This window comes from Sceloporus occidentalis, unplaced genomic scaffold (genome assembly GCF_023333645.1).
Source record: "Sceloporus occidentalis isolate IW3139 unplaced genomic scaffold, rSceOcc1.0.p SCAF_135, whole genome shotgun sequence".
Classification (NCBI taxonomy): domain Eukaryota; kingdom Metazoa; phylum Chordata; class Lepidosauria; order Squamata; family Phrynosomatidae; genus Sceloporus; species Sceloporus occidentalis.
In genome coordinates this window covers 683,834-709,749 of record NW_028317115.1, presented here as the reverse complement: position 1 = coordinate 709,749, position 25,916 = coordinate 683,834, and the positions used below count along the sequence as shown (strand labels likewise).

The following is a 25,916-nucleotide window of genomic DNA, read 5'->3' as shown; positions in this document are numbered from 1 at the left end:
CATATTCTGAAGGCAGACCTCGAAGGATAAGTGGATGCAAATGTCTGACACCATAAAGCTATTGAACACACGTGAAAAGCTGTAAAGGATGGAGATTTTTTTTTTCTATATTTGCCAAAGCCAAGCAGTCTAATTCATATGAAAGGATGTGAGTGGATTGACTTCCTAATCTATTATTTAGAATGAAACCAATATATTTTATCCAATTCTCTTGTCCTCAAAGCCATTTTTTTCCTAAGCTGCCTTACCTATCGCAGGCATGTCTATTTATATACTATTTGTTGTACAACCACAGAGGTTTTGAATTTATATACAAAAAAATGCCCTCTGATAAAATATTAAAATATATTTGAGTACGTAGAACACTCAGCTACAAGAAAATTAATCTAGAAGCAATAGATATTTCATGATGATTTGGGATGCGCGAAACAATTATTTGTACCCTGTTATACATAGTGGTGCTCTATAAATAATTGATAATAAATATATTGGATATGGCATTGAGAGACATGTCTTTTTAGTTTTGTTGGGATTTGGACTGATTACACGGCAGCGTTCATCATTGAGCCTACATAAAAATCGAGTATTGCGTTGTGTTCCGCCGCATGGTCTTTGAAACGGCTCGTGTCTTAATGGGTTTTGGAAACCAGTTCCACTCACCGCTGGAGGGTCCACTTTCATATTCTGTCAATGAGTTGCATGTCCTCCAGTGATCAGTAGAGGGAAATTAATTACTGGCTGCCTCCATTCCCATGTAAAGAATCTAATTTACAGCCGGTGTAAAACTCATCTGGCATTGCCATGAAGCTCGTTTCCACCTCGGATGAGAACTCATTTAAAGCGCCTTCTGAAAAATGTGTTGGGTAATCACTGCTCTGCCGTAAATACTTACAGGTCTATTGTGGGCGCTCCGTGGGTCATTACTCATTGCCGCCTAAAAATACATCTATAGTTACCATGATTACAGAAACAAAAGGGAACTCAAGCTTCAAAACGAATGTCCTCTACTCCTTATCGAAAGAGTGAAGAGGATCCCAAAATCTGCACTGGTGTGCCCCTGAACGCAGAGTCTTCGTGTCCCACTTCTAAGCCATTCATCCAGTCATTGATACATACACACACACACAAAATCTGTAGGCTGAAATCTTATAGAAAAATGTAATTCTAAAATGTAGGAAATGCTGAAAACTGGAGACTTCACATCCCCCAATTAAAAAAAAGTGTTATTTATGTTTTATGCTTAGAAAATAAAGATTAAAGATTTGTCTTGTAGGTCATAATAGGGTATTTAAGAGAAATACATTTTGTCCAAACCTTCTTGTCGTGGAATGTGTCGCATTAGAACGCAGCGAATGGCTCAATAAGATGGGTAGTGGGGAAAATTGGAAGTGCATCAAATGTTTTTGTGTGCAAGTAAATGCAAATTGTTAGACACTAGAGCCATCATACGTACTTTGCATACAATAGCGGCATTGTTTCGATAAACTAGGACAATACATTGATACGATTTTACTAATCTTGTGACTTTTTTACACTCATTTTTCACTTTGGGAGCTGTGAGATCTCATTGGTCCTGGAGATTTTACCGTCAGACTGTTCTCGCCCACTATTGATAAAAATATACATTTTTATGTATTATGTGTATTTTCTATTTTCATTACATTTTGCCATTTACTATTTTACTAGGTTTTCAGGAACACATTACATTTGCTTTATTGTACAAATGAACTTTTTGTGTGACATATCACGTGTGCTTTAGATCCAAAATAATTCAGTGCCTGGCTTCCAAACGAATTGTCTTCGGCACGTTGTTCTGAATTACCGTATACCATGAACCATTTCTTCAGCAAAGTCATTGACCTGAAACCTGTGACCCTCCAGCTTTGGTTGAAAAAGAAATCCAACGATCCAGAAACTAAAAGTATTTTGAACTTAGCTGCAAGTACTCTAGGTTGTCACCTATGGGTTAGCAGATGGAGCATCATCTAATGGTCCCATTTCCCCTAGTTTATAGTTGCTTCTTTGTAAAGAGTTATTAGCTCTGTTTCCTTTCCCCACCTTTTGCTGAATTTGTTTTTCAGAAATTAGCGCACATCCGTCCCTCACTAGCTCGTAAATTTATTTCTATTTAAATAGCAATTTGGGATAATTAGAAGTAATAGCATAGTCAAAAAAAATAATAATTCCAAAGGTTACCTTGCCGAGTCATTTTAGTAAGTAATGGGTTCTGCTGCCATGTCAGTTTGGAACAGACATGTGTTTGTAGGCAAGTGTGCTTCATTTATTGCGACGTTGATTTATTTGCTGTGTAAATTGGGACACAGGCAGTAATATAATGTGACATTAATTGTTTTGCGGAGTCATCTTTGTTACATGCGTTGCGTTCTCCTGGGTGTTTGATTGCTGAAAACTTGTACAAAACTAATTGAGTCTGCTACGTTGGAGACCCGTGCCCACGGATATGTCAGCCGCAGCTTTGCCAGCTTTCCTGTTACAGTGAAACGTCTAATGACCAATATTACGCATTCATTACCTCGGTGCGGAATACAGACATCTGTGCTGCTCCATAGAGTTTCACCAACTCTTATTGTGAGTTTACATTCAAATTGGGTGTATAAGTCTTAATAAATCAACTTTTGACCTTAAATATATAATTATTGGATATTTAATAATAATATAATAACATCAATGGCACCATTTGTGGAGTCACTTTTGGTGAAAGACGCAACCAATGTATACATTTAGTGTTATTCTGCCAAAATATGGAACGTGCCATGTTAGCTAAGTAGGTAACTTTCATGATGGCCCAGGATGGGGCATGTGCCTTCTGGCTGGGCATCACGCATGGCGTCTTGGTGGAAATGTTGTCGTGTTACTTGTAGAAATCACTTGTGATATGGCGATTTAGCTCAAGGTCTATTGTTGTCAAAGTACACTGTATACCCTACACCACTAAGTCAGATAAAGTTGGTACCTACTACATGGTAGTTTGGGGGAAATGTTGAGTTTGGACATCTTCCATTGGAGCAGGACCTTTACATAATGCTGATGATGATGATAAGCCATAGCTTTGCACCCACGTTCTTAATATACATTTACTACGAGCAGACTGATCCCAGCTTACTATATCACCTTCTGTTCTTTCTTTCTTGTAGAAGATAGATGAAGAGAACGAAGAGAATTTGCTAGCCGTTCTTACAGAGACATTGGACAGCCTTCCGGTGGATGAGGATGGATTGCCTTCATTTGATGCACTGACAGATGGGGATGTGACCAATGAACATGATCCTAGCCTTTCCTCTATGCCTGACGGCACCCCTCCAAGTCAGGAGGCAGAAGAGCCGTCACTAGTAAGAAACCTTCCTACTGTTTAACGGGAATTGGATGTGCTTCTGGCTACCCGCTGCATGGGTATGATGTAGTCGAAGTAAGGTTTGGACTTTACCTTTAGGTAGAAAATAAAATAAATATATATATATATATATATGTCAGCTGTGAGCATTAAAGGGGAGGTATCGTTTCCACCACTTTACTAATGAAATTAATGTGGGAGTAGCAGCATTGTAAAAAAAAACACATCTGCATATCGTTCCTTCCGAGGATGATTGCTTCCCTACTCTCAGTTTTCTCTAGTATTACTGGACTGATTTGGGGCTTTTAAATGGCGATGGTGCCTTTGTGCATATAAGAACCCATTATTCATAATAATAACATACGTTCTGCATGTTTTTTTTATGATACTTCCCCAGTAAACCAGTTCAATGCATCTAAATTTCTCTCGTGCATGAATCCTTTTTAAGTAATTCATAATGTTTTTTTGGAGCGGGCTTTATCACCAAAAATCTGTCACTTTTATGGCACTGCTTACAATGAAACCTTGAATTTCCAGCGCAAGCACTTTCAGACGAGCTATACTTGTTAGCGCCGGGCTGCTATCTTGCTCTCCGTTACCGTAAAGCCGCTTAAATCGATGTGTATGTAACTCATCTGCTCCGGGCTACACACGGCTGTAAATGACGGCACCCTGTGCACTTCCACTTGGCGTCTGCTCATGTTACTGTTGATAGTCAATCGTAGAACAGGATCTAACGCTGCAAGTCTTTCTACCCACAGCCGATTCTTAATTTGTACGCGTGTTGATGAGATGATGATTGCAAAAAATTTAGCGCTTCAAAATGTATACCGATAACTGATTTAAAAGGGTGACATGAAAAGTAGAGATAAAGGTTATACCGCCATAAAAAAGGACTTTTTGAAAAGTATTTTTTTTTTCACCAGTCCATCTGGTGTTATAAAGATGGCGGCACCAAATATCCAATGCATGGAACATGGCGCCCAAGGCTTCTGCCGTCCCTTTGTAGTGTAATGCAGTAAAGCAGCCCGTAGACGCGCATCAGTGCTTCGTTCAGATGTTTGCAGAAAGCCATGTTCCGTCCAACATTAGCAGCGTGGCAATGAAAGCGTTAAATGATTTTAAGAAAATGGAACCATGTTTCTGTCCTCCACTTTCAACCAAACTCTGAAAAAAGAGGTTATGTCATCTGCTTTCAAAGGTGACTTTTGGGCCCACTTTGTGCGGACAGTAATTAACGCTTTAAGAATGACAGCCTTTTAAATCACTAATTTGTAATGTTTCTGGGGTTTTTGCTTTGCGTATGCTGCATCCATAATAACTGCTGCCTGTCTTATGTGTGCCTTTTGTGTGCCCACTCGTGAGCAAAAATTGCTGCTTGACCTGATGTGAAAATCCTCGACGTCTTGTTATCTGGTTAAAGATTGGGGCTTATTATTGTTATTATCATTTTTTAAGAACTTTAGTTAATCATGCTACTAACTAATGTGGCAGTGTATAAATTAGCGATTGTGTTCTCCTGCGATTCATAACCGTGCCTCCCTTCCATGTGTTTTCAGCTTAAGAAGCTCTTACTGGCTCCAGCTAACGCTCAGCTGATTTATAATGAATGCATTGGTCTCACTACGCAGAACCATGCCAACCTTAATCAGAGGATCAGAACAAGCTCTGCGGTTGTTAAGGTACAAACTTTTTGTCTTTGTGATCAAGCTCAAAAGCACAGAAATCAAAGTAAACAAACATTGACTGGTGCAGATTTAACGCTTTCCCAGCCAGAGTGCCGAGAGAGACGACTTCCGTATAAAGCTTTCAGTGCGTCCCTCACGCCTGGCACCTAAGAGGTTAAACGGTGCCATGTACTGTCTGTTCATACACAAGTTCAGAATTATTTACAGCAGAAGGCCTTTGCTCAATAAGGTCCCGGAGCGTTAGTGTATAGTAAACAATGTTACCTGTTTGGAGATACTACAGTAAACATGGTATGGTCCATGTTTGGTTCCCGGTACAGCTGCATTCGTGACACCGGCGTGGCTGTAGAAACTGGCTATTGGCCCGTTTTCTTTTCCTCGGTAGACACAAGTTGAGTAATTCCAAGAGACAGAATTGTTATCTCACTTGCTATGTACCTGCGAGGCTTCGGGAAGTCTCTGTAGCCAGGGTGCTGTTGATTGCAATGAGAGCTGGCATCCTTTTAACTGTTAGTGGGGTTAAATAATGAGCCCTCGGCTTCTCATCACATGGATAAATGAAGCTTTCAGTTCAGTGTTGGTGTGTGGGTTGTCTGGCGGGGAAACAAACACTCTATCACTGAATATGTGATGCTACTGATGCTGTAAATTCTTGCCTTGGAATAGTTAACTAATAACAGGTCTTTAAATGCAATCATCGGTATTCCTATGGTTAACCACTCCTATAATGCTCAGTCAAACAGTATCCCAAGAAGTGATGGGTGTATAGCCGTTCAAGAGGGTATGAGCAAGTTCCAGATTACCCAATACATTGGCATATAGTTTTGCCATAACATTTGAATGTATCCATACATTGTTGGCACCATGTAAGTAAAGATAAGATGAAGAAGAGGAACGTGGCTCACTTTTACGCAACCGTCGTAGGTTTTCGAGTTACATATAACAACCTTATAACTCACAGCATGTTTAGCCAGAAACGATATCTTGTTGGTAGTGTAAGGATTTACAAATATTGTAGGAATAGGCATAAAAAGTTGACTGAAAAGCCTGAGGTTACTTAACTCGTTGTAAACATGTACTGTTCTCAGTGAGAGCTGATAATGCAAGATTAGGTATTGTTATGTTTCCGCGAGTAAAACTGGAGCGCTGGAGAAATGAAATAAAGCTCCGTGTAAGTAGCATTAGGGAATTTTAAATGTAATTTTCTTTCCTTGTTCTGCAAACAATTATTCATAGATCCCAAACCTAGTGTACATATTGTGAAAAACAATAATAAAAAAGGGAATATTTCATTTTATCATGTGTATTCCCCCCCATTTTTTCATTTTTTTTTTTTTTAATCATTTTTCTTTTTTTTTTTTTGCCCAATATTTTTTTTATTTTATTTTTTTAAGACCGAGAACTCATGGAGCAATAAACCGAAGAGCATTTGTCAGCAGAAGGCACAAAGGCGTCCCTGCTCGGAGCTTCTTAAGTACCTGACTGCAAATGATGACATTCCTCAGACCAGAGCGTCGGAGAGCCGGAGTAACAGCAAGCTCGACAAATGCAGCACCAAAAAGAAACCCTATCTGCATCCTCAGCCACATATTCAAGGTAGCTTGGGGATTTTTTTTTCTACGCGCCCATCCTCCGGGTCGATTCAAAGCAGACTTTGTTTATTCAAATTGGTCGTCTGTTCGCTTTTCTGTCCCGGTCGCATAACTCATGCACCCCGTGAGCTATTTCGTATGCAGAATTTTCATGTTGTTCTGTGCCGCCGCCATCTATTTAGAACGAACTCCTATGTACTGCTAACAGACGGGCGTTTTAAAGCCTTTCGGTGGAATAGAATTTTAGGTAAATGCAAGTGTAGTTTCGCGTAGGCTTCAAGGACAACTAGGTAGCCGAGAGCAGGAACCTTCATCGGGGGGCTGTTCCTGAAAAGGGGGACACGGAGAAATAAGTGCAGTAGTAGGGTTATAAAGGAGAATATACATGCCGCTCATATCTTTCCCATTTTATTAACAAACAGCGGATACTAGCTGTCGTAGTCCGAGCTAACGCTGCTAAAAAGCGCTGATCATCATCATGCATAAAGTGCCATATGAGTCTCTATCCTGGGGCTAATGTGCTAACATGTCTGGAATCTCAAGAAAAAGAAAAAAAAAACACGCAATAGAAGACATAAGAGATTTGCATCAAATCATATATTCCTTATTGCAATGCTGTGATAACAAAAGAACGGGGGATGGGGGGAGGGTGGTTTTCAGAGGATTTTGCCACCGGTAATCTTTCCTGGAACAAAGATCAGTATCCAGCCATTTAACTCTACGACAGCCGGGAAGATGTGACCGACTCGTATGCTTTGCTGTTTATCACTTTGAGTACAGGTGGTTGGGGCCGATGTGTTATAACGCTCCACGGTGCCCGTCGTATTATCGGTTCCTATTACTACTGTTGGTTAATCTATACTGATTCCAGGAGGGCATTATAAAAGGCTGCGTTTACATTCGGCGTGGGGTACAGAGATGCAGCGTGACCTCTGGTGTGATTCCAAATGTAAATACAGGCTGAGGCGTAAGCCTCTGGGATACTCTTCTCTGATACTCAGAGTTACATACAGTAGCATTTTGAATTCAAACAAACACGTGGATCATTTATTATTATTATTTTTATTATTTATTATCTTAGTTTTTAAAAATAGATCGCTCCTTCCCCTAGTGTTACTTTGAGAAGTTCTAAGCCGAGCTGCTTGGCCACCTTCTCCCATGATACCAACACCCTAGGGACTCCAGAACGTTTGTTACCATGCAGTTTTTATCCGATAAATATAACCAATTTGTTCTGTGCGGTTTCTAAAGTATCTTTTTTTTTTTTTTTTTTTCTTCTCACTTTTGACTTGCAGCCAAGACGACAAGCCTGTCACTCCCTTTGACGCCTGAATCACCAAAGTAAGTATTAAACGCTGACAATCTGTATTTACAAGGGTTGGGTGTCTTCTGGTCTTGGCTACAATAGCTCCATTTCAGCTTGTTTTTATAAATATGCGCTGTCTTCCAGTGATCCCAAGGGTTCCCCATTTGAGAGCAAGACTATTGAACGAACCCTAAGTGTGGAGCTCTCTGGAACTGCAGGTGAGCGTAGTAGCCAAATGTTTGATCAAAGGGAAACCTGAATTCATAAACCATTTCACATTATTAATCCTAACTAATGGCTTGTTTTGTTATACTATGTATAGTAACAAACCGAATGATTCCTGCATGGAATGGTTGGAACGATTGATGGCTCCTGAGAATGGTGACCTCTGTCACACTTTACTGTTTTACACTCTGTAGGGTAAGGGGCTAGAAAAATATAACTTCAAGCATAAAGAAACTAGCATTATCTTTAAAGTACTTAAACCGTGCAAATAACATTTTTTATTTAACCCTTAAAGGGACGCTTGAGCCATTATATGCATAGAATTCATTGTGTTTCCAGTGCAAGTTTGCACTGTGTCCCCCCAGCTCTGTTGCTTGCATTCGGTTGAGCATTGACTCGTGTGGGGGTTCCAGGGAGTCTAATGAGACCCCCAAACGCATGTGCAGAAAGCATTCCCATGGAGTGATTTCTCGCAAGTAATTGCCAGCTTTAAGCAGCAAAAACAGTTACAAACAGCACAGAGTGCTTCTTCTTAAGGTAAGTGATATCTAGTATTATTTACATTTAATTTGAAAGTACTTCCAAAGTATTTTAATGAACATTCTTCATTGGAGGAACTGTATGGGACATTACTGTCCCTGTAATAAGTGATACGTGAGGCACATCAAAAATAAAAAAAAAGCCGTTCTTTCTATAAGCCGTAGATGTGAATCTGTGTCCCTTTCAATGTATTATTGTATTGTGTCAGCGTGTAGAAAATGTCCAATTAACCCCCCTGGGATACTCTGTGTTACATTGTTCACACTTTTTGCATAAGAGTTTGTGTTTAATAATAGTGAAGAGTACTAGTGTGGTTAAGGCTAATGATAGGCAAGGCTGTTCACATTAATAACACGGAATGAGTTCCTTCCACCCGGTGCGCTGCGGCTCTGGGCAGCCATTGTCTCGCTGCATTTTCCAGTCTATGATGCATCCATCGGGATATGTTTTGGATGATCATGTAACGTTAGACCGTTTTTGTTTCAAGGCGCTAACCAGACTTTGGCATTTGAACTTCTGATTAAGTCACATTTTTCAGCAACGTAACGTCATTACCTTTAAGGGTCAGCTATTAGAATGTAGATAATATCTGATCATCGGCACTCTGTCAATCAGCCTGATCAGCGTTTGGATTGCAGGCTTTGATCTCTCTTGCTTTCTTTCGGTGAACTTTGACAGTATGGTGGCTGGTGGGGTTATTAAGGAGGCTGTTGGGATTGTTAGACCAGTGAAACAGGTGTCTCCGAGAGACGGGAACATATTTCATCTTCGGGCATGTAAGGTTCAAACTGTCTTAGCCCTGAAAGACCTGCTTGCCTTCAATTACTATAACTACAGTTTGAATCTCTCGACTCTTGACTTGCTTTTTTTTTACAGTTTAGTTTCCAGCTTGGAGACATTATTTAGGTTAGTCCAGTAGTACAAATACAACAAATGGGTTTTGTGGTTTTTTAGGGTGAGTGAGCATCAGCCTCCCGATGAGTATTGTCTTAGACTTCATAAAGTAAAGTTGGTACTCTCTATAGTGGGTCCTAAAAATGTAATGGCTTTCCAATAATGAAGGTCTTATACCAAACAAAAATCTTTTTTGCATTAGATTTTTTTTGATTATTAATACCTGCATAATCAGCCCCACAATGGATTATAGTTTAGTAGCTGATATTTAATTCCAAGGTTTACTGAATAGACTATAATGGAAGCTCATTTAAGTGGTATTCTCTGTACCCCAGTTTTCTTTTGGAGAGGATGCAATAGGAATAAAGGTGCAGAAGATGGTAGGCAGTTGTGGCTTTGCAGAGATCTGCAGATCCTTCTGTGAAGTAAGAGCCATTGTTTTCTATTTTTAGTGTTTTTCCCCTTTTTTTGCCTGTTTCTTGGAGACAACAAAAAGATGCCAAGAAGCAAAATATAGGCACCTGGCAGGCCCTGGTATTGCGTGTTTGTAAAAGAGAGATATTCCCCTATGACTCCGATACAGACACCTTCAACAGTTTTTTTTCCAGAAGAGCTTAGTCTCTCCTTTTTAGTTTAAAAGGGTAAATCCCCAGTTTGTGTCCTAGAGGAAGCACAATGTTTGCCCTCAATCTTACATATGCCCATGGAAAAAGTTTAGTTTAAAAGTTAAGCTAATATATAAATATATATTATTTTTACTTGGCTGACTTGATGGATACCAGCAACCTTCGCAGCATTGTCATCCTACAGTAATCTCGGACAGTTAGTTCTAAATCAAAACTCTTTGCCAGAAAGAATTCAAGAGCTTAATAAAAAAGCTGCCTTTATGACTATGTCATGGGGAATGTTGTTAGATCCGCTCTGCACATTTGTCCTAATACCAGTTATAGTAAAGGTGCCTTGCAGCTATAAAAATGTACTTTCGACTATGAAACAAAAAAATATGGGAAGCGGTTTGATGTTTATAAGCGCGTTGCTAGTATTACCTGAGTTTGTCCTGCTCTGTAATGATTCATTGGCCACAGGAACAGAGTTGTACACAGTGTATCTAAGCTTGCATGCTTGGCTAACAAACTCAGGTAATAGAAAATACAATGATACATGGGTTTTATTCCCCACCTTTATTCAGAGCAAGTATTATAAATGTTGTTTCTCAGGCGCAGGGCAGACCAACCTGGACCGCAGCCCAGGCGATTTCATGGGGTGCTGTTGTTTCGGAGTTTAGTCAGGTTCATCAACTGATGCTCTGCTTGCTTGTGATTCTAGAACGAGGAACCCTTTTTCTTTAATCTTATAAGGAAGAATGAATTGGGTAGAATCAGGTCTATTTAAAACCACTGTCATATTACTGGCATGTTCTGTGTCTATAGTCTCTTTATGACCAATGGCTAGTGGGATTAGGGGGAGGGAAGGTCAGTTTATGATGTTCTGCTAACCATTTGCTGGTTGATGATCATTAGAGGTCATTGACTGGACAGCTGCCTATGGCCAATGCATCCTATTCTAGAGCCGAGGTCCTGGGGGACTGGAGAATTATTGCAGTCCTTGCAGGTGCCACCCTTCTGAACCAATTCATTATCCACACTGGCCGTGCATCATCTTGTAGTTGTTAAATCTCTCTGGAGAGCTACAGGTTGGCTGTTCACCTTAGTGAAATGAGACTTTGTGACATATTACATTGTCTGGAACGATGATATCTTCCTGATGGACGTTCGTCAGCATTGGTCTAGCGATATCGGGATGCACTCTCACTGTACTAACAGCAGATGTTGCTTTTACGTTTTTCAACATCATTCATCCAAAAATATTAATACGTATTTATGTTCAGCGTTTGAAATAACAGCCGTTTGTTTTAGTTCAGAAAACACAATGTTTAACACGTTCCTTGTAGAGCGGATTTTCTGCCTGTTTACACACCTGCTTAGAACTTGACGTGAGGATTCTAATCAAGCAAATCTCTATGTAAATGTCAGGAACGGGGATTGTTCAGTTTACTAATTGGATTCTTTTGACCAAGTTTTAACTTTTTTCTTCTTTTTCTTCAAACAGTAACATGCAATTAAACAATTCTTCCTGATATGGTATCTTCTAAAGTAGATTAGATAAGCAAATATAGTGGACTCTATTGTGTTTCAGGTCACCAAAGTAATTGACCCAAGATTGTCAAATTTACTTATTCCATACATTTGATTTATATGTGTGTAGATTATGTGTTTATATATTCCACAGTTCCAGAACATCGTATATAAAGTTACATCTATAGGTGATTAAGCAGCCCAGGCTGTCTTTCTAATAAAGACTGAAATATTTACCCAAATTATATATATATATAAATAGAGGAGGCGGCTCTGGCTTTTTAAGGCCACCGGCAGCAAATGGCATAAGTGTGGCCACCAGCTGGAAATCCGTGGCTGCACGTTACATGTTCTCTCATGAGTAGGTTAGAAGCTAGCGATCACTAGGAACAGACATAGCCTTTAAGGCAGGGATAGCTAATTTTTGCCTTTTTAGATGGCCAAGCATCGTGGGAGTTGTAATCAAGCAACTGCTGACGACCTATAGGATGATCGCCTTGCTTTTAAGGCATTAAACGCTCATCGCATTGCCTTTTAAAAAAAAATATATTAATTATTATAATGAGCCCTTTGTAACGAAGGTCCTATGTACTTCCAAATAACCTCATTCCTATTCCTTAAGCGTCAGAGGCTATACTGACCGCACCGACAGTTCATTTTTAAAGGTTTAGTGTTTCCGATGCTGTTCAGTGCGCATTATAAGGGAAAAACAAATGCTAATCTGGATCCATTACAAAGTCTAACCCAAATAAAATGGCTTTGGAGCACAGGAAACTAGTAACAGATTCTGAGTGCAAAAAAAAACCAGTCCATAAGTGTGAGAGATATAGATGTAGTTTATTACAGAGCACATTTCAATGCAGTAATCATAAATACTGCTAAGGTTGTGCTCCGTTGAAATATGACCTGCATTGTTTTGATTGTTTGTGTTATGCGATTTGTCTGACACCCATTACATTCTCGGTAATGGCAGCTATTTGTTGCTGTGCACAGCAGGGTCCTTTCACAAAAGAAAATAGACAGCGATAAAAAGCATAGTCAGAATTTCATTCTCAGAAGAGGAGCGGTGCCTATACTTTGCGCTAGTGTGATAACAGTGTTCAGTGTTGCCTTTTGTCGGCCTGCAGCCTGCATGAGCCACCTGTCCTTATAAATCCATCAGTTCTAGGTGACAACAAATGAAGACGCGCTTAATGTTCTTTAACACCTTCATGACCTTAGGGTGTACTATTACGTCGTAAAAAAAGTGGCCCAAACTACCTTAGGATGTAATAACATGTTCTAAGGATTTTGATACGGGGGATATCATTGCATGTTTGAATGCCCAAAGTTTGTTCTTCTAAGGTGGTGCCAATGTTGACACCACCAAATACATCAGCTAGTGTAGCAGAAAATTTACAATCTGTAAAGACTGATATCTGGAGTATCTGATAACTCCCTTGCAGGCCTATACAGCCAATCAATGTTTAACTAACTACAGAGGAGGCCAGAGAGAAAAAAAAATGTTACCCCTCAAATAATAACAATAATAACCAGTATTGTCACCATGACATCATCTGGAACAGTGACCTACTTACAAGACATTTCTGAAGATCCCAAAAAAGATCTATAGTCAAAATAAGGTAAAACAAAAAGATAATAATAAATAGTTGATGCAAAAAAAGGGGAGAAAAATACCCACAATCAGCTCATAAAAAAATCATGCTTTCCAAACCAGAAGTATTAAAAATATTGCAGCATGTAAGGGGGCATTTTGCCCTTCAGAACATAAAAGCCAATGTATGTTGGATATCACTGTACTCGGAGGATGTTGCTGAACAAAAAATTGTTTTGCTTTTTTGTCAGCAGTGGCACATCATCTACGGAAGTAAAACTAAGGAAAAAAAGTGTTAAATTTTAGTGTATTTAAAAAAATATTTTAACACTAAAATTAGATTATAAGTTACCCACTTTTCCTAATAAATAAATAAATACACATGTTCACTAAACACAAAAATGGGAAAGTATGGTTAAATGTGGTTAAGTTGCAAAGCCTATGTCCTAGGGGTTAAGCAGCACCCTTACATAACGGCACTCGTGTTGTATCTTGCTATCCTATAATAACAGTAAGCATTTTTTTCCATTACTCTGTGCCAAAAGCATGTAACAAAAACCCTACATTCTCAGCAGAACACAAATATTAACCTTTAGGGCGATATCCATAACAGGAAATGGAACCAATATAGGCCAAAAACACTGACATGTATAATTTTTTGGTTGTTCATTAGAGTTTTGTTATTTCAAGATGTTTTGGGGTTACTTGAATGTGAAAGTCTAACTTATTTTCTAGACTTTCTGTGCCTGCATTGAATAGCTATTGGAATCTTACTGCCTCTTTACCTTTCCAACATTGCATTTTTTATTATTTTTTTCAAATAAATATAATCCAGGCTAACACGGCCTTACATAAACTACTAAATATGAAACCAAACTGTTTCTGCATATCGGCTTTCCAGTTTTCATTTCTAGTACTAGGCATCACTACTTGCATTGTGAATTGCGGTATTACATTAAAAAAACATTTTTTTGGCCTTTTTTCGTAGTCATTATTAGTGCATATGATGGCTGGAGTGTCACTCGAATGCTTCATTAAAAAATTGATTGGGCTGGGTGGCAGGAGTTGCTCGTTAAGATGTTTTTGTAAGTCTCATCAGTAGCTTACATGGATGAAAAACCTATGAAAAAATGTTGCATAATACAGTTAGAATAAAATCGTTTTATAAATTGGATATAATTATGCTGTTTTTAATACAAATAGCCTTTTGAGTCTGTAAACATAATTATTTAATAGGACTAATTATATCTGGTTTTGTTTAGAGCAAAGTGAGCAGAAAGTAAATGGGGGGGGTATTATTTATCTACCCTGGAGCTAATGATTTAGCATTATTAGCTTTCTGTTTTAGGTACATAAGTTTGCCTAAATTAAAATACGTTCTCTTGCTGCAGTTCATTTACTTACAGAGGTGTAGAAGGAACCCTAAAAACCATTGGACGCTGAAGCTGAGGATAACCCATCAGCTCAGTAAAAACATCCCCTTGATGCTGCTAACACTACAATTGGTTATCCTTGTGGTTATGCATGAACATTTATCCTTCTCACCCCTCCTGGTTTCTGCGATCAAAAGGTCACCCTGATTACAATATAAAGCCATACCAATCTGTCTTGAAACATCTAAATTCCAAAGTGGATTGCTGGGGTCAATACCATGAAATTTCAAGGGAATCATTTGGTTGCTTGCATTGTGACGGATAATGTGATGTGCTTTCTACACCAATGGGGAATGTGTACTTGATTTTATGTGTGGAAACATAGAAATAAGCTTTTTTTGTTCCCTTTTAGGACTAACTCCACCAACGACCCCCCCTCACAAAGCCAATCAAGATAACCCCTTCAGGACTTCTTCTAAGCCGAAGTCATCCTGCAAATCTTTTGCACCACCTGCTAAAAAATCTCGTTTCATTGAGTCTTCCAGTGTCCAAGTTATTAACGCTACTAAGAAAGGTCCAGAACAATCAGAACTGTATGCACAACTTAGCAAAACCTCTATAGTATATGGACAGGAGGAGAAAAAAGCTAAGCGGCCTAGTTTACGACTCTTTGGAGACCATGACTACTGTCAGTTTATGAATTCAAAGTCCGAAATACATATTAGCTTATCTCAAGAATTACAGGCCTCAAGACGCCTTGAATGTAAGGATTCTTTGCTGGGGAAAAAAATGCCGGTCTGCTTAAATGCAGATCGAGAGCAGTGCCAGAAAGATATTTTTCAGGCAACCATGCCTGGTTCTCAGACCAGCAATAGGAAACCACTTCAAGACCAGGAAATCCGCGCCGAACTCAACAAGCACTTTGGTCACCCGATACAAGCCGTTTATGAGGAAGAGAACAAAGACGGTGAACAGAGAGACAATGACTTCAGTGATGAGCATTTTTCTAGACTACCTATGTTTTTAACTACTGGCCTAGGGATGGACAGTTTGTTTGACGACAGTGAAGATGAAAATGATAAACTGTGCTACTCTTGGGACGGAACCGAGTCCTATTCCTTATTTGATGTCTCGCCTTCATGCTCAACATTTAATTCTCCCAGCAGATACTCTGTATCACCACCTTCTTCTTTACTTTCACAAAGATTGTGTTCCAGATCCCGTTCTAGATCATTTTCTAAACATAGATCAAGCTCTCAATCGCCCTATTCCCGTTCAAGGTCCAGATCACCATCCAGCAGATCGTCATCAGGGTAAGGAACACCCGTGATTACAAAAACAGTATATAGCAAGAAATACATTTAATAAGCTTTTCTAAATGACCATTTATCTTGTAATTAAAATGTTTAATAATAAGTTGGTTATAATTTTTAATAACACAGTGTATGCCCCTGTGAGTGTCAGTATTTATCTGAATATTTGGTCTCCTCCGTCCTTTGCTTTTGTTTCTGCCCTCCAAGCTAGACTTAAAATGGTTTGGAAATTGGTGTTTCATAACTTCGCATGCCTTATAGCTACAACAATGATAAAGAAACAATATATCTGTTGCTGTGAGCAGGAGCAAAATTACATATGCTTGGGCCCAGGCCATCTGCCCCTTTTGCCCTCTGTTAAAGAAGGGTTTGTATGAATATAGTGTGATTTGTACAAATATATTTTCTAGAATAGCAATTTTCTTACAAAAATATTTTTACAGGTCTTGCTGCTTCTATGAGACAGATCATTGTATCCAAAAACATTCTCCAGTATATATTCGATCACGGTCAAGGTCACCATATGGTCGCAGACCCAGGTATGGAACTTTTATATATTTCTTAATTCTTGCGTGGAATCTACATCACATTTTAGAGGTTGTGGAATGGCGCTGCTTTGCATGTTTTACCTTAACATCTGGATAATTTGGTCAATCATTTCCCAGATATGACAGCTACGAGGAATATCAACACGAAAGGCTGAAGAGGGAGGAGTACCGCAAAGAATATGAGAAACGCGAGTCGGAGCGAGCTAAACAAAGGGAGAGGCAAAGGCAAAAAGCAATTGTAAGCGTTTTTCTAAGGACCAACCCTCCAGAATTATATATTTTTTATAAGATTTTTTTAATCTTTTTAAATTTTTTAAATGTCCTCTGTCCATTTTGAAGAAGCAAGGTTGCAACCTGATTTCCTTTTAAATAGTTATTCTATTAAATTGATACTGTTATGGGAAAGGGAGACAATTGTAACTTAAGTCATTTTATTTTTTATATTCCGTTATTTAATATTAGATCTTATTAATATATATATATTTTTTTATTATTATTTTTTTTTTGCGTGCATAAAAATAGGTTAGATTTTGTCTAATATTAGCAAAGCACCATCATCAAAAACACTGCTTTGTCTCAAGCGTCGAAATGCTTGGCTAGGCAGAATTGCCGCTTGTAAACTGGTGAAGCCACATATTCGGCAGATGTTCCTGTCTTTAGAGGTGACATATCTGTGTGACAAATTTGCCTGAGTAGCAGCTGAAGGACATTGCCGTAAAGAATATTCACAGTATGGATTTTCCCACGTATCTTAGCATGGGATGTCGTCATAATTCACATGTGGTCAATACTTCTAAATCATTATCTGGCTGATCACCATCATCTGAAGGGTGAAGTGAAGGCACAGGGGCTGAATTAAGGATGGGTCCCAATCTGGGGCATGTCAAAAATATATTAACTCCTCACATGCCAGACAATCAACAAGCCACTTGTTTGCAATGGGAAGCCAACCCTTCTTGCATCTAAATACGTTATAATATTTTTCTGTGTTTTAGTATTGTTTCTCAGCTAGTGTCTACAGTTTGATAGATATAATATAGCTAATAATTAGCCTGCGTTTGGTGCCATATCAACAATTTCAAAAATGGAAAGAAAATCATTAAAAAAATCCGTCCCATTCCCCCCCTTTTTAGTAATGTGTTTTCTTAGGGGGTAGGGGGTCAGCAGTAATTATTTGTATTTCATGATCCTTGCATTGCTTACCACTCTTGAATGTCTCTTTGAGAACAAACAAATTGGAATATGAGCCAGGCTATGCCTCATAAACCAGCAGGAATGAGTAAGTGAAGTGTCTGAAATGGCAGACAAAGTGTTAGAAGGAAAATTAAGTGTGTCTCAGAACAGCACATGCTGTCAGCCACTCAAACCACAGAGTCTAAGGACTGTCAAGCTGTTCTGACAATCAAAGCATATATGTCATGACACTGTGTGTGTGTCTATATATATATATATATATATATATATATATATATATATATATATATATATATATACACACATATATACACGCTGTCATGAATGGGAAATATTTGCTAGTATAGGCACTACTAGTGCCTCTACCCCTTGGAGCTTACAGTCTAGGTCAGCACTAAGATATTTAATATAATATCCATATTATACCTATGCGTCATACTTCAGCGCTGCAGATGCTACTTAAAAGCACCTATCTGAGACATAAATATTGGGAATTCCTTCACGATATATATGTGTGTGTATATATACATATGTATATGTCCTGATGAAAGTCTAATAAACAGACTGAAACGTTGATTAGAAAACTGCAGTTTCTCGAGTGATTATTTAAAGAAGTCCCTGGAGTGCCGGTAACTATTTTTGGGTGTTTTATGATTTGCTGTTGCAGCTACTTGGCACAGGGCTAAAAAGGTGGTGATTGGTGTGCAATTGTTAATTTTGGATTTTTATATATATATATATATATATATATATATGTATGTATGTATGTATATATATATATATATATATATATATATATATATATATATATATATATATACACATATAATCTATAGAATCTGGGCCAATAGTGTTCTATGATTCTTTAAACATTTTTCCTAACTTGAGCAAGAAAACACAACAATGTTCGAAGCAGATGACCTACACCCACAAGTGAACTATCCGAAGGGGTCTTTCTTTTTGTATCATTTTATAAGTTTTGGGTTGACAAACCCCAAGCTTTTAACAATAAGGGGCACCTCAGCAATTCCAATTATTTGTTACATTGAATAGTTGCGGGTATTTTTATACTTTTTTTGTAGAACGTTCTTGAATCTGTACTTTTCTCACACAGAGTTTAAAAAAATCATAATGTGTTTTATTGAACAATAAGTCCATAAGATCCAAATTTAATTACCCTACAGGAATATTTAGTTCTTATTGAATCCATCTGTGTAAAGCACATATGACCCGTTTTATTATTATTTGAGCTTTTGTGCGCCAAGGAGAATTTTATGCGAAGCGGATTTTAATAAAAAAGAGATACAGAGTGGACTTTATAACAATTGTGCGGAGCTAAATAAAGCAATAGAATGCAGACATTTTGCTTTAAACGCATTAAAAACTGGAAGAGATAACAGAAGTGTTGCTGAATTCCTACCAAAAAGTCTGTGTATAAATATCAGTTAATCTGTATGTCTGAGACAAACCACAACAGACATTTTGTTAAAGAGCAAACAAAGTTTGAAAGAGGTCTTATCACCATAACAACCAATGTGATAGTCCAATCATCAGTAAATGTTCTTTGGTTGCTATGGTGATAAAGCCACTTTTCAAACTTGACACCAGTACTTCTGTTGTTAATTACCTTAGGAAGCTGCTACTCTCAAAAATATTATTTGTGGTACTTTTATGCGGACATGTCTTGTTCCTCCAGCAGTAATCACATCTCTAGCTATTGAGCTGGTAATTTACTAATATAAAAAATGTTATGTGTCCTGTAGGAAGAACGCCGAGTGATTTACGTTGGCAAAATGAGAACAAATACAAGTCGGACAGAATTGCGGGCCCGGTTTGAAGTTTTTGGTGAAATTGAAGAATGCACGGTGAAGCTTCGAGACGACGGGTAAGAATCTCCTTACAAAAGAGGTTGGCGCGTTGGGAGGAATGAATCGCACGGAGTCGGGTTGAGGGTGTATAAGAATGTACGACAGGAAGTGACAGATGACACATTGAGTTCCAAGTCTTATTTATTTTCTTTCATTCTTATTTATTAGTCTTGCTAGTTGAGATCACTTCCCTCACAAATAAGTATTTAACTTCATGACAGGACAATCACACTGATAAATAGATGCTGGCGCTCTGGTGTATGTAGCACCATAACACCAGTCTGCTTTTGTTAAGGGGATGGGTTCCTCTTGCCCCTTGGTGAAAGCTGCTTAACACGTTCCGATATACACGTTCCGATATACACGTTCCGATACACACGTTCCGCTACACACGTTCAGCTACACACGTTCCGATACACACGTTCAGCTACACACGTTCCGATACACACGTTCAGCTACACACGTTCCGATAAACACGCTCCGATACACACGTTCCGATACACACGCTCCGATACACACGCTCCGATACACACGCTCCGATACACACGCTCCGATACACACACTTCGATACACACGCTCAGATATACTGATATCCTTGTTGTTTATCCCTTCTTTCAGAGATTGTTACGGTTTCATCACTTACCGCTACACCTGTGATGCATACGCTGCTCTCGAGAATGGTTACTCTCTGCGCAGGTCTAACGAACCCGACTTTGAGCTTTGCTTTTGCGACCGAAAGCAGTTTTCCAAGTCCAACTATGCAGATTTAGGTATGGTCTATATGACGCGTTCCCACCTGGTTTTGGAAGGGGTCAGGAAATGTTAAGGGGAGCCTGTGGAGATTGGTGAGAGACAGAGAGAGGTGTATTGTAATTGAAATGTTAAATTGACACTCGTAGATCTCACCCGTTTGCTGAGATAGCCCTCCATAATGCATAATCAATATGGCGAGATGTAATTATTCATCGCTAACCCGATGAGGTGAAGCCTGCAACGGAAATCCTTCTGTCTGTCCACCTGTTGGTCTATCCGTCTGTCTGTCTATGTTGATATTATATAATTCTACACACAAGAACATGCTTACTTTTTTGTGTGTATAATATTCATTATTTTGATTTAAAGCAAATGAAACCAAGCTTAGTGTAACTGATACATATGCGAACGTTGCCTAAATGAATAAACTAGCCTGTGATATAGGATTTAATTTTTGTAGGCCTGCCAGAAGGTAGAAATAGTCCAGCGAGATCAGAAGCCACCTCTGAACGTTTTTTGGTTTTTTTTGTACCCCCATAATGTATTAGAGCTTATAATGAACAGTACAGCAAACGCAGCTGTTTCATTCCATGGCTGATTAGACTTAATAAAGTAAAAAAACGATAATTCTAAAAGACTTGAGCGCTGATTGTAGGCTGTATGATGGGAATTGTAGTTGTCTGATAAGTGGTCCTGACTCGTATGTCAATTCCTAGTTTACAAAAGACCTTTCCGCGTACTATTTGAATGAAAGCCCTCTGTATAATTAACTCCAGTATCGTCCTTCATTTTGCAACGGGAACACAGATAATCCTCTGGGAGATCCCGAGTTGATTTGTCTCGTTCTTTCGCCTGCACAATATTTGCATTTGCTCACAACCTGTGCACATTTCAATGTCACAATTCAGCTTTGGGACAGAAACATCTGCTTCCAAATTTGTATGTTGTCAACGTTTTCAAACAATGCAGCTGAAGCTTAAACGGCTCTCTGACATTTAGGGGTTGTTTAGTATTTACTCGGCGGTGTAAAGCTGCACTTATAGTCTTGGAAAAAGTATAATGGAAAAGATTTTAAGGCCATAGAGAAAAGCGATAATGGGATATATGATTATCACCTGGCACTTTTTTTATTTTGCAAAACTGGTATATTCTAAATGGGTAGCAAACAGAAAAATGTGTATTTTTAAAGGGAATTCTCACAATCTCAATTAACGGCTTATTTAATAGAGCGTGAAAATGGAATGTATGGTATAGCGTGTATCTATATTAGTAATATTTTTTCAGACGGTTCAGCAATCTTTCAGTGTATTTTAATAACAACTTTATACAAACATTAAAAGCTCTTGTGTGCTTAAAACATATTTCCCAGCATGTATCTAGCCTGTTTTTTTTACTGACCCCATTTATTTTCTGTTCTTTCTTTTTTCTATTTTTTTTTAAATGTTTTACATCTGATAGGGAAACCGGGAGATCAGAATGGTGTAGATATCTGTCTCTTATCATGAATTCCATGATTTTTTTTTTTAACGGCATTTTGAAAACTGCTAACTAGTTTAAAAAAAAAAAAAGTGTAGACACAACTTTCAAAGAATTTTTAATGTCGTAATAACCAATTGCGATAACACTACATGCGATAAATGGTAAGAATGGTGTATCACACAAGGTTGAATTTTTTAACTTTTTTTTTTATTATTATTTATTTAGATACAAATTCAGATGACTTCGATCCTGCTTCCACCAAAAGCAAGTACGACTCCTTGGATTTTGACAGTTTGTTCAAAGAGGCACAGAGGAGCCTGCGTAGGTAACATGCATCGACGCCAAGCCTAATGGAAAGATGGAGAATACCTCACGGACATTGCGTCCATCAATAACAAACCCTTGAAAGTCAAACCTAGGAATTTCTCCTACTTTACAGTCTCTGTACTACAATGGTTTACATGAACAAAGCTGCTGAAGTCTGAAGAGGCAAATTGATTGTCAGTTATGCACATATATCCACGGGTGTCAGAAGATAACTACTTCACGGTGGCAGTTGTTATATCCATGCAAAAGACAACATCTGCTTTCCATCAATGAGGAAGGTGGAAGCCACTTATGAAAGCCTTGGCAGTCCTAGAGACAAATGCAGAAAAAAAAGTCTAATAAATATATTAATATATATATATATATATATGTTTAAAATATTTTTTAAAAAGTTGGAAGCTGCTTGATGCTTAAGTGCAACACATTCTTCACTTTTGTTTGATTTCAACAGAAGCTTCTTCTTGATGGGGAAAAAAAAAACATTGCAATATAGACGATGCCTTAGTGACTTATTTATTATTATTTTTTTATTTTATTGGGAACCTAGTGGCAAAATCAAGGAAGTGACATCTTTTTTTTTATAGTAAATACAAGTCTCTGTGTGCTCGTCTGGTCGTCTTTGATTCTGACACCCATGTAATAATGCTCGAGTAATGGCCTAAGGCCCCAGCTGTTGCTTGACAGCAGTTTCTGCCGTCGGAGAGCCGGCCGAGGTAGACAACGCTTACAGTCTGGTAACAGCCGTAGCCACCAATTTGCCAACCTAGGTCTATGATGTTCATCTTCCGTATCAAAAAGCCTTGTATATGGTCAATTTCACAGCTTTTTTCAGCGTTCTTTTTTTTTTTTTCTGACGAGTGGGTGTGTTGTTACATAATTAACAGGAGTCAAACTTTTAGATATCTGTCCAGGTAGTTTATACACTACATTGTGACATTTGATAAAGTATTTACAGTCAGTCTGCTTTCCTGGCAGAGGAATCGGCAATGCAAAATATTGCATGCTGCTCTGGCAAGAGAGTGGGTTACACGGAGTATTTTTATTTTGTGTACATAGGAGTATGACAATGTTTTATTATTTGTTACAGCTATGCACTGTAAATGCAGCCTTCTTTTCAATACTGAAAACTTTTTCTTAATCAGAAATATTAAAATGTAATTATATAAGGTGAAGCACCTATTGTATACTAATCTATTTAGGAAGCTATCTTTATGCTTATATATATATATATATATATATATATATATATATATATATATATATAATTTGATTGTAAAACAAAAAAGACAGTGTGTTTTTTTTGTTTTGTTTTTTTGGAGTGCACAAAAATGCTTTAAGCACATTCATCAGTTCTTCCTTGGAAGTGGTCTGTGGAGGTCCATACTGGCCTTTCAAAGTATCACTTGCATGGAGAAGACCTTTCGACCTCTATATGCTCAGTCAGTCTCATCATCTCCGTTGGCTTACAAATCATCTCAGCGATTAAAGTTTTAATTTAATTTAATATATGTCAGGAATTAATGTAAGGTTTGATTATTTTTAACCAATAGGTTTGCTCGAGTGTGTGTGTGTGTTAAAAAAAAAAAAACTGTCCTAAAAAAAAAAAAAAAAGCAGCTGCGTATCTCAGCGCTCTCTATGTCCACGTGGTACGTTTTTTATGTCTAAACACTGTTTAATAAGCCAGTAATTTTGGTTCTGATTTTGACACTGTTTTTTTTTTTGGCATTTGTCAATATTTTTAACAATGTTAAACATCCTGTGCAGATACTGTTGTTTCATTCCTTCATTTGCTGAACACAATAATTTCTTTGTTATTAATTTATTAGGGTAATATGCCGATTACAAAGGATATGGCCAGTGGGTTTATATATTAAGGAAGCTAGTCAACTCTAATATTCAGTTGCCATATGAATTACTTTCCGTTGCTAAAATGACCTAGTTGTAGGGATTACCAACCCAAAACCCTCTATATTGCTAGGTTCCAAACCATATCATCCTAATCCAGAACCAGGAATTCTGGTCCAATATGGACAGTCCCTAATTTCCTCTGTGCTTTAGCATGTTTAAATTATATACGAATTGGCGTTTTCGCAAACTGATATTTTACATTGGATAATTTCATTTTAAAGCATTTCGGTATTCGTACGGTGGGTTAACAGATGAACCCAATCTCTTCAAACACAAGCATGTCCGCTTTACATTTGCAAAGAGAGCCACTGAGGTCAGAACAAATTTCCTGTGTGCGGTTCACGTCATCCAATTTGTGTTGCAAATATTTTTTTAAGTGTTAATGAATTATGGTTTTTGCAACAATTTGTAAAGGATTTTTGGATATCGCTTCTATTACAAAAATATAAACAATACATTTCTAGAATTATTCTGTGAATGTAAAAAAATGTAATAAAATAAAAAAAATGAGATTTGTTTTTTGTTTTGATAGTTTTCTGTGGGTCTAAATTATAAGCAGGTACCGTTTTTTGGAATTTAATTCAAATTTGTTCTGGAATTTGGAATTTATTCTAAAAAGTAACTTGTTTGACAGTGTTGCAACATATGTGGTTCTTTCATAAATAAGCCGTGACTACCTTTCAAAACAACATAAAAAAAATTAGATAACGACAGCCAAGTTGTCACTAGAAAATGAAGTCTAAAGATCTTCCTCAGAACCCAAGCCTTTTTCCCAGGTTGTCCTTAAGCAAGCCATGTCCACTTTACTTGGCCACTCCACGTTATAGGCTCACGACATCATAGAGCAATGCAGTCTACATGTCATTTATCACCAGCCATTACTTTTTCTGAGAGATTCCAATGTAACGCCAAAATCTTTTTTTTTTTTTTTTTCTTTTTCTCAAGATAGCAATAAAAAGAACTTTGTTCACGCGTTACCTGTTGCTCTTAACAGGTTTAATCCGCATAATTGTTGTCCTTTATTGTTATTATGTAAGTTACAATGCAGGTATTTTATCTTAATTATGTGAACGCCAAACAAAGGTTTACAGATTGTTCTTTTATGAATTTTTGAGTATATTCTGTTGTAAAAAAAAAAGAAAAAAGTATATATTGAAAGCAATAAATTATTTTTAAGAAATCAATTTTTAGTATATCATATTATGTGTTTAACAAACTAGATGCATTGCCTATTTTGCCTTTAAATTTATATTATAATCCGCTGTTTAATACATTCTATTTTGCCTTGTACCGCTATAATGAGTAGAGTAATCATACAATTTGCTTCTCTCTTAAACAACATCTTGTTGATTTAAAATATTACTTATTTTTTTTTGTGGCAGACCTAACAGTTATTCATTCAATTGCAAGTTTCCTCTGTGTTTATAAAAATGTATATATGTGTTTGGGGGCATTTACACATCAGATATTGGGAACAAAACACATTAGCTACTAAAGTAAATACACCTTTAACTTTCTATGGCGACCATGCATCAAAAGCTTGAAGCATATCACCTGGTGTGAGTAGATCAAACAGGTTTTATCCATGTAACGGTGGTACTGGTCCAACTTCTGTCTTTCCCCTGTGCTAAATTTCACTTCATAGACCTTTGTTAGACCAAAGGGTTGTTCCTTTTTTTTTTTTTTTTTTTTTTTAATATAACATTTTACAGTCCGATTAAACACTAAATACAATTTCAAATTGTGCCGAACAATTCATTGCCAAAGATGGAATCACAGAAAGGAAATATTACGCAATTGAAACAATAAAAAGTTGGGTCGGTTGA

General features: G+C 37.7%; 1 protein-coding gene across 1 annotated transcript in view; it reads left to right on the top strand.

The window, feature by feature from the left end:
* Window positions 1-22,183, top strand: part of LOC149281324 (peroxisome proliferator-activated receptor gamma coactivator 1-alpha-like) — a 38,799-nt gene extending 16,616 nt beyond the window's left edge. Inside the window, exons 3-13 of the mRNA XM_089499417.1 lie at window positions 3,156-3,350; window positions 4,912-5,034; window positions 6,435-6,636; window positions 7,928-7,973; window positions 8,083-8,156; window positions 15,112-16,012; window positions 16,456-16,551; window positions 16,678-16,798; window positions 19,518-19,639; window positions 20,241-20,392; window positions 22,080-22,183. Coding sequence (XP_089355543.1) covers window positions 3,156-3,350; window positions 4,912-5,034; window positions 6,435-6,636; window positions 7,928-7,973; window positions 8,083-8,156; window positions 15,112-16,012; window positions 16,456-16,551; window positions 16,678-16,798; window positions 19,518-19,639; window positions 20,241-20,392; window positions 22,080-22,183 — 2,136 coding nt within the window. The remainder of the gene's footprint in view (window positions 1-3,155; window positions 3,351-4,911; window positions 5,035-6,434; window positions 6,637-7,927; window positions 7,974-8,082; window positions 8,157-15,111; window positions 16,013-16,455; window positions 16,552-16,677; window positions 16,799-19,517; window positions 19,640-20,240; window positions 20,393-22,079) is intronic.
* Window positions 22,184-25,916: the final 3,733 nt, after the last annotated feature.